This window comes from Dasypus novemcinctus, chromosome 18 (genome assembly GCF_030445035.2).
Source record: "Dasypus novemcinctus isolate mDasNov1 chromosome 18, mDasNov1.1.hap2, whole genome shotgun sequence".
Lineage (NCBI taxonomy): Eukaryota > Metazoa > Chordata > Mammalia > Cingulata > Dasypodidae > Dasypus > Dasypus novemcinctus.
In genome coordinates this window covers 72,731,955-72,741,127 of record NC_080690.1, presented here as the reverse complement: position 1 = coordinate 72,741,127, position 9,173 = coordinate 72,731,955, and the positions used below count along the sequence as shown (strand labels likewise).

Sequence of the window (9,173 nt, the reverse complement as noted above, 5' to 3'; positions counted from 1 at the left end):
CCTACTATTTGGGCTGGCCTCCCTCAAGGTGTTTCTCATCCTGTTAGGTTCCTGATCTTGATGCTCTGGATCATCCCTCACTCTGGATTCCAAGATTCCTCAGAGTCCAAACCCATCACGGCCACTCCTGAATTCCTCAGAACACGAAACAATCTGCTGCTGTCCTGCACCTACTGTACGTCTTAGGAAACATGATAAGGCTGACCAAGGCCCTTCACCTTGCTCATACACTCTTGGTTGAATAGGCAATTCTCCTTCTTATTCTACTTTGGGGTGGGTAGGCATTTGGTGAGGCTTCCTTGGACTCGTCTATCTAGACATCCCTATTGACATTATTTGTCCACTGCTCCTGGGCAGGGGAAACCCTGGTGTTTCACACTTCTCTGGGTCCCCCATTGTCATCAGCCACAAGAATATATGTAATGTTTCTGTCTTACTCAGCTAACACTGCTCCTGGATTAAGCTTGGCAGACAGGGTAGTCAGGCCCTCTTCTCAAGGTCCCACAAAATCCACTATCAGTTTAGTAGCTAAGGACATGGCTTCTGCCAAATTTCCCAAGCTCTAATCTCCATTCAGCATCTATGAGCTATGCCATGGTTTCCTCATGTGTAAACTGGAGGTAGGAACAGAGCCCACCTTCAGAGGATTATTACATTGAATATACATAAAGACACTAAAAATAGTACAGTGGTACATACTTAAGTATTCAATAAGTGGTAATAGTATTATTATCACGACTCTTTCAACCCAGGAGAAAAACAGGCCGATCTCTATACCATGAATTCCTTCCCAGTGAAGGCTTTGGCAATTCCAAGTGCCTCAACGTTCAGAATTGAAAAGCCTTTGTTTTCAGTCCATAGTCATTGTCATGAGTTTCAAAGTTATACTTTTTCAGATGCTTTGTCCTTTCTTCCCTTTTTCTGCTGTCTTTGTTTTCCACATTTGTGCACACGCTTTTTAATGTCCTCTCCTTATTTGATGCCACTGACCAAAATGGGAAGGGACTAGGAAGTGGAAGAGCCTGCTAGGAAAAGAGACTCACAAGTTAATATAGGGAAATATTATTTTATCACTATTACCTGAGTCCAGGTCTGGCAGACTGGCTGTGGGATAGGTTTGCCTCACATCTCTCTGAATATAGAAAAAGTCCTCTTGAAAAACTTATCCTAAGAGAAGGGGAAATCCGGTCCTATGTATTAAGAATTAGGAAGACCTTGGTCCTTTCAAGAAGGAATGGTACTAACAATAGCATGGGATCTGTGTCTTGGCCCCTCCCTTACTGGATTCATAACAGAGATCAGGGAACTGTAACCCATTGGGCATGTATTAATTATCTATTGCTGCATAACAAATTACCACAGACTCAATGGCTTAAAATGACATGTATTTATTATCTCAGTTTCTGTGGGTTGGGAATCTGGACAGGGCTTAGTGGGGACCTCTACTTCAGGGTCTCTCACAGAGCTGCAGTCAAGGTGTTGGCCATGTCTGGTGTCTCATCTGAAGGCTCGACTGAGGAAGGATCTGCTTCCAAACTCACTGACATGGTTGTTGGAGGAATTTCACTCCCTCAAGGGCAGTTGTATTGAGTTCCTCACTGGCTGTTGGCAGAAGGTTCCACTCAGTTCCTTGCCAGGCGGGCTTCCCCAACAAAGCAACTTGCTTCATCAAAGCCAGCGAGAGACAGTCTGCTGGCACCAAGGAAGCCACATCTTATATAGCATAATCATGGAAGCATCATCCCTCACTGCTGCCATACTCTATTGTTTAGAAGCAAGTCATTATGTCAGCTCATGGTGTGGAGAGCTGAGAGGAGATTGCACAAGGGTTTGAATTATCAGGAGGATCACCGGGGGCCATCTTAGAATCTGTCCAGCACAGGACACAAGAAACATTGCTAGATTCCTTTAAAGAATATAACATAAGAGGAAGTGTACCTTCCACCCTTACCTCTACCCCACTCTGTCCTACTACTTGGACACAGAGTTCTGCGAAGCTCTGGGGTCCTAGGGGGATATACCCCACACAGAAAAGGAGCAGGAGCTGTGCCAGTCTCTGAGAGAGACTACCATATGCCCAGGAAGGAGCTGCTGCAGGGTAGCTCCAGTGTCTAATGGGACCTAGTGCACCCACAGAACAACAACAGTGCCACGTGGCCCACAATACGAAGCTTCCACACCTGCAGGAATGAGAGAGGGGGCCTGTTTGTGAGGACATAGGTGATACCCTTTAGGGACATCCAGAAGAACCTTTAGAGGGGAACGTGGGGGTCAACTTTGCAGGGGGCTCTGTAGCTAATTTTTCCATTGTTTCTACTTTTGCCACCCCTAGTCTCTTCTTCACATGGTGCTCAGAGTCATGCTTTTAAAATACAATTCAGAGCACATCGCTTTCTGGTGAGAACCCTCTGATGGTGTTAACTACGTTTTCGAAATAAAATCCAAAATCCCTTTCTCTTCCTAGTTTCATTCCCTTCCCGGGCCCTGGCGAATACATGGCTCATCTTCACGGCTGCCTCCTTACCCTCCCACTGAAGATCTTTTCCTTTCCCAATTACCTTCTAGTCCCTGGTTCCGAGCGCTCCAGCGTGGACCTTCGTCAGCACGTCTCCACCTGGCTCTTTCCCGGCCTGGGCATTTCCTAGAGACAGGTCGGTCCTAGAAGCGCTGACTGAAGAGCTTACTTTCCAGGGGGAAGACTCGATTGGACTGATTTAACGACTCACAGTGAGACGACTAACTGACACGAGGAACGGCCGCGCGCACCACGCCTGAGAGACGCTCCGGGCGAGAGACAAAGGCGGAGGGGACCCGCCGACCTCCCACCGGAGGGCCAGGGAGGGCCTGACCCCTACCCCCCGCCAGGGCCCGCCCCCATAGGGGCGCCAATGAGCATGCGCAAGTCTGGCCGGAGCCAATCAGCGCCTGCGGGGTCTGGGAGGAGCCGCGACTGAGAGCCACGGGTCTCCAGAGACTGAGCTAGTCTGAGCGGGCAGTTCCTGTGGGCGCACTGTGCTCCAGTCGGGTGCTCCCAGGGGATCATTTTCGGTTTTTGTGTCGAGACTCCAAGCCAGTTACCTGCTGGGATTCCATCCTCCCTCAACCCAGTGCTTGTGGGCAGCGGGTGGAGTGAGGCGGATTGGAAGCCATTGCTTTAGGGGCAAAATTCCAGGTGCTCCGCACTCAGGCCGAGCAGGAGGCAGCCTGTCTGCTCCCTTGTTTCCTGTCCTGCAAGCGAGGCCTCTGCTACCAGCAAAGGAAGAGACACAAGGAAGACCTGGCTCTCTGCTCCTATGCTGAAACCCACCCCAGCCTATCCCCAGCCGTGAGTGTCCCCACCCTCTCTCATTCCTCTTCTAGATCCTATTGTCTTCTCCTTCCTCAGACTTATCCGCTTCCTTCTCTCCAACCTTGTCCGCCTCTCCCTCCCCCCCAAAGGACTTGTGTTTTTTTGCAGAAGCAACACAAAATCTATTATAAAGTCTCCAACTCTCAAAATCTCTGCTGTGGGAAGCAGATGTGGCTCAACAGATAGAGCGTCCGCCTACCATATAGGAGGTCCAAAGGTTCGATACCCAGGGCCTCCTGGCTTGCACGGTGAGCTGGCCCATGTGCAGTGCTGCTGCGTGCAAGGAGTGCCAGACCACGCAGGGATGCCCCTGCCTAAGGGTCCTGAAGATAAATCTCCAGTGCCTTATCCTGACATTCAGGTGCCATCATAATGTATTTTTTCCACCTGCTAAATTTCATCTCTGGACACCACTTTTCACTAACTCTCCACCCAGGTACACCTCAGGTGGAGATACTAAAGTTCAGAAGAGATACTAAAGCAGGGTGTGGACAAAATGTTTTGTCCAAAGACATACACTAAGCAGTGAAGCTGAGATTCAATCCATATATGGCAGCTCTGAAGTCTTGTGCTTTTGTGTATATATTCATATCCCAGATACTGCTGAGCACACGGTAGGGGCTCCAAAGATACTTCCTGATGGACCTATTTCACATTTTCACATTTATCTCTCCTTCCTTTAACACCATCCCAGGGCAAGGTATATTTCTTCTAGCTAACGCAAACAAACTATATGGAGTTTGCTTTAAAATGTTGTAAGATTAGGGCCAAGAGTAGCCCCAATTCAGTGGAGAACAGTGTGAGAAACAGGCAGGATTGGGACAGCTGTGTGAGCTGAGGAAACTCCAGGATCTCCAGAGTTTCTGGGTGGCTCTAAGTTGGATTTTGCGTCTCTTGTAATTCCAGGAATAATGGGGACTCCGGGTTTGATGTAGTTTCCACAGGCTTAATCCGCTCCAGTTTATATTGCTTTTCCTAGAAGTGGAAGATGGGGCAGGGTAAAGAATGAAGGATGTTCAAACAGGTCTAGAAGTGAGGCATCCAATTCTTAAAAGGATTCCCTTTAAAGTACCGAACTGAGGCAAACTGGAACAGGCATTGCCTCACAGTCTCATGGCTTGCGTTTGCAATCCTGTTTTCCCCCAGTGGCCCTCCCTATATACTCCCAGCACTGGGAGCTATGTGACAGCTCTTCAGACTCCAGACTCCAGTCAGAAGTGTTGCCTGCCTTCCCCAGGCAAGTTTGGTCTACCCTTCCCTGGGCAACCATAAGCCCTGGCCCAGTCCTGGTCTCGTTACTGTGAGGGTCCCTCCCCCACCACCCTGCTTCCCTAAGAGCAGGGACTGGATGTGACCCATTTCTGAGACCCCAGCATTACCCAGCATGAAGACTAGGAAATATTGGTAGATTTGAACAGATGTAGAACTAATCCTCAAAGGGACACCAGCTCCTAGAGGAGGGTTTTAGGAGGGCAGCAGGGCACTTCTGGTCCCAGATTATTTTAAATGGTAATTAATGGTGAGGCCTAGCAACCTTAGGGACAGCAGGCCCTGTCCCTTCTAAACCTGGCTGAGGATATGGGGCACAGGGTAAATGTAGGAGTGACCTGGGCCAATCTCTTCAGTTTGTCTTGGGCCTGTAGCGTCTATAGACTGTGCTGATCACTATTTCCATATGCTCAGAGAACAACACTCTGATGCTACAACCACTGCTAGGGTTTCCCCCGACCCTCTTCTCAATGGATACTCAGTGTGTTCGTGTGTGTGTATGTATGTGTGTGTGTGTATAAATTGCAGATTTCCAATAATCCCTTCAGTTACTTCTAATTTTATCCTTCTTCCCTTCTTTGGACCTTAGCATCTTCATCTACAAGACAATCTGCAAGCACATTCTGGCATTATAGACATCCTATAGGATTGAGGATGATAATTCCTTTATAACACTTTATGTGCCTCTCCCTGTGGGCCAGTTTATCATTTTTTTGCTAAATAGACTAGATTCCAGACACAATGGGTACCCACCAATATTCGGCTCTCAGAAAATGGTGTGATTATGGATTTTTCTTGTTCTTCAGACTTCAAACACATCTTGGGTTCTTGGCATGCTCTGACTTTAGGTCTCTTTTCTCTTTCCATCTCTGCAATTTTCCTTGCTTCCTTCATTCTGATGTGCTTCATTCTAAGGAAATGACGCTGCTGATTGGTTCTGGCTCTCCACCTTCCAGTACCCCCAAATAGCCCTGGACTTGATGCAAAGTTCAGGTTTAGAGCCTCAACACTACTGGCTAACTGCTAACTGTGGCATCCACGGCAAGCCACGTAACCTCTCTGGGGATATCACACACTGTAAATTAAGGACACCCTGTGGTATCGGGTTGTGGGGTTAAGATGAGGTCATCTATGAAAGTGCTTCACAAACTGAAGAGATTATTTGTCTCTAAGTCCACCTGACTATACCTAGAAATCAGCTCCTCAGTTTGTCCTGTCACTCCACTCCTCTTCTTTCTCTCTCCTGGTAGCTAGTCAGTACCCTAGCCCCACCCCCTCTGACTGCCCCTCATCACCTGCCCCAGCCCAGGGCTGGCCTTTTCCTGCTTAGGCCATGGCACCAGTTTCCTGTCTGGCTTCTGACCAGTCCATGTTCCACCTAGCTGATACTGTTCCTTCCTGGCTTAGCACACTTCTATGGCTCCCAATTTAGGGTTCAATCCAAGCCATTTGGAATGGCCAGAGGCTCACCTGCACAACTCTCTGGCCTGACTAGTAGCTCTGCCCTTCTCACTCTAGGCGGCCATCTAATACTTTTAGCCAGGTTTCAAGGGTCTTTATGAACCAAAACCAAGTACCCTTTCCAACCTCATTTTTACCATTACCCATCCATCTCAACACACCTTCGCATCACTGGCACAGGCACTGGGAATCCCTCAACCATATCCCTGGGCTTACTGCATCTATTAGTTACTACCGTGCAGATGAATGCCAAGCCTTCCAGGCCCAGCTCTGACAGAGCCGTGGGGATTCTTGGCTGGCTTCTCCAGGGCTGCCACTACCTCCTTTGCTTTCTCATTTATAAAATGGCAATAAACCTCAACCCACAGGCCTGTTTGGTGGCTCAGCTTAGTCCTGATGGCCCTGCATTGTGATGACTGTGTCTGGTACCCCTTTTCCTTGCCTGACGTTGAGATCCCTTCTGCCCTCCCTGTGCAGCTTGTAGGAGGTGTTGGGAAAAGCATGCTGGAGAGTTTTAACTCTGGTACTCACATGAGGGGCACGAGGCAGAGGAAGAGCAGTGCTGTTGCAATGGCTGCATACACAACACCCTGGATCAGCCCTTTCATGAAAATTTGGGGACCCAAAGAACTCTTTTCTGGAAGTAGAGTGGATGTCAAAAAGGTTTCTCTACCAAGACCCGGAATTTGGAGCCAGAACTCAGCTCCGTCCTCCGGCCCACCCCTCTTATCTTTCTCACCCAGGCATCGGGCCCCTTCTACCCTCACTTGACATCAGCAGGATGCTCAGAGCGTGCGTTCCGTTTTTGTTCTTCCCCTCACAGAGAAGGTCTGTGCCTGTTTCTGGCTTCTTGGTGAGGCTGATGGTGCTGTTGGCCCAGGGGCCCAGCATGGTGGAAATCACCTGGAGGCTGCCATTCGAGCCGTCCACACCCACAGGAACACCTCCTACCCACCACTGCACGGAGGGTGTGGGGACACCACGGAAGGAACAGCTGCACTGCAGTGTCTTTTCCAAGGAGCAAGAGGAATTGAGCAGCCTGGCGGGTGCTGTGGGAGGGAAGGTAAGGCGTCAGCAAGACATCCCAACCTCCCTCCTCTGCCTCCTCCAGGACCCAGCCTTCTCCTACTCACAATTCACAAGGAACTTTAGAAAGGCTTTCTGGAAGCCAAGAGGGGGCCCCACAGGCCAGTTCCCTTCATCCTCTCTCCTCATCTGGTCTGAACTTGAGTTCTGAACCTTCCAGGCTCATAGTGAATGAGTTTTCTCAGGATCTACATTACCTATGACCCCTTACTGTTCCCCGGTCTGGAATTCCCAGCACCAGCTCCTATTCAGCTTTTCTCCCATCCCCAACATTCCCCTTGAGCTTTGACTCTTCTCAGGCTGATCTGGGATCATTTCCCCCCTATATCACTTATTGGCTGGGTGCTGCTGGGCAAGTCACTTCCCCTCTCTTTGCTATTTCTTAGCCTGGAAAATAGGGATATTCACTGAACCTATAACAGATTGTTATTGTTGTGAGAATTAATGCCCCAAGATTTAGAGACCTCCTAGCTCAGTGCATGGTAGACTATATTACTCATTCAACAAATAGTAAGCCTTCTCGATTTCCTCCTTTGCTATCCCAAGACCTTTGGTTGAGCATTTACCTGCCTTGCTCTACAGAGACTAGGTAGAACATATCCATTTTGTGTATATCATAGATTAACTGGGAAGAATCATTTTCTTTAAGGTCTTCAATAATGGGAAATCGGTCCTTAGTGTTTTCATGTACTTCTTCATTGGGGTCATTTAAGGTTACTGAAAGAAACCAGTAGGTAGTAGGTCTTTGATCTTGGACTTTTCATCCAGGTCACTTGGGAAGATATGGAATTGCCAGGGAATTGTGATGTATGACCCCTCCCCCATTGCTGTCTTCTTGTCTTTACCATTTGACAAAGTTTGACCATGGAGAGTGACCAACGCATGCTGAAATACTGACGAGCTGTGGGGCTTCCAGTGTGTGCTAGTAATATCTGAAATAGCTCACTTTGTTCTCATCTCATCACCCTGACAGGGACCCCACTGCCTCCCACCTCCTCCTGGCAGACTCCCCCAGAGTCATCCAGTCCCTCCAGAATCTGGAACACAGAAGATGTTTAATCCACATTGGTTGTTTGGCAGCTTTGCCCTTATGCCCTCTTTCTGCACACCTCACCTCTGACCTGGAGCTTTGGCCTCCTCAGACACCTCCAGTGCTGCTTGTTCATCCCACTCACCCAGCTGTAGTGCTGGCAGCACCATCTGTGGCAGCAAGAGCTCCCAGCAACAGGAGAGGCCCAGAGTCTTTACTAGGCTGACTTTGACTTCAGAATAGCATGTCCAGAAAAGATGCATTGATGGGCAACTGAAAGAGGATGTGGGGGTGGGAGAGCAGAAAGTATTCTTAGAATACCAGGGGCTCTAACTTTATTATCATCCTTACATAGGATGAGATCACCCATGATTCCCTGATCCTCCAGTGCCCTCTTCTCTCTCCCTGTGTCTTTCACTCCCAGTCCCTGCCCCCTTGTAAGGGGCTCAAAGGCCAGGTTTGTAGATCTTCTCTCAAAGCTAATGGGGATCCATGGCAGGATTTTGCACCATGGAGGGAAAGGGTCAGGCCTGGTCCCATTAGATTCATGTGAGAAATGGTCTGGAAGGGGAGAGACTGCAAGCCAGGTGGCCAAGGAAGAGACAGGTATGGTGGTCCAGGGAGAATGATGTGCTTGAGTTGGTGCTTGGGCTGTGAGGGATAGAGGAGAGGAGAAAGATTTAACAGATTTTGGAAAATAAACAAGGATTGGAATTCCTACTGCTGACAGGAAAAACCAAACTTCCTTTGCAGATGAGGTGCCATCTTGTCTTATGTCCTCCTATGCCTTTGCCCAGACAGCCCATGCCAAGGAGAAAATGTTGCCCTTCTGAAATATTACTCTAAACACACCTCTCCCTTCCATGAAGCCGCTCCCCTTTTCGTGGCATTTCCTCTTGCAACTCTTTCCCCTGTCTACTTTGACAGGTGATTTCAATGCCACTTTCTACATGAAGTCTTTCTTGATTCCCCTACCCA

General features: G+C 48.8%; 1 protein-coding gene across 1 annotated transcript; it reads right to left on the bottom strand.

The window, feature by feature from the left end:
* Positions 1 to 3,976: 3,976 nt before the first annotated feature.
* LOC101445908 (SIGLEC family-like protein 1) lies at positions 3,977 to 8,365 on the bottom strand. Its single transcript, XM_004475845.2, has 5 exons — positions 8,287 to 8,365; positions 6,847 to 7,128; positions 6,611 to 6,716; positions 5,372 to 5,528; positions 3,977 to 4,324 (listed from the first exon to the last, which is right to left on the bottom strand). Exons 1-5 carry the CDS (start codon positions 8,363 to 8,365, stop codon positions 4,223 to 4,225), a joined length of 726 nt encoding a protein of 241 aa, XP_004475902.1. The 3' UTR covers positions 3,977 to 4,222.
* Between the last annotated feature and the right edge of the window lie 808 nt (positions 8,366 to 9,173).

What these genes read in the sequence shown, in the direction of transcription:
- LOC101445908 (XM_004475845.2), bottom strand. Translation starts at nt 8,365, where the DNA reads ATGGTGCTGCCAGCACTACAGCTGGGTGAGTGGGATGAACAAGCAGCA. An exon ending in TGAGGAGGCCAAAGCTCCAG is followed by an intron (nt 7,129 to 8,286) that starts GTCAGAGGTGAG and finishes TCCCTCCCACAG; the next exon opens with CACCCGCCAGGCTGCTCAAT. An exon ending in GAGCATCCTGCTGATGTCAA is followed by an intron (nt 6,717 to 6,846) that starts GTGAGGGTAGAA and finishes CTCTACTTCCAG; the next exon opens with AAAAGAGTTCTTTGGGTCCC.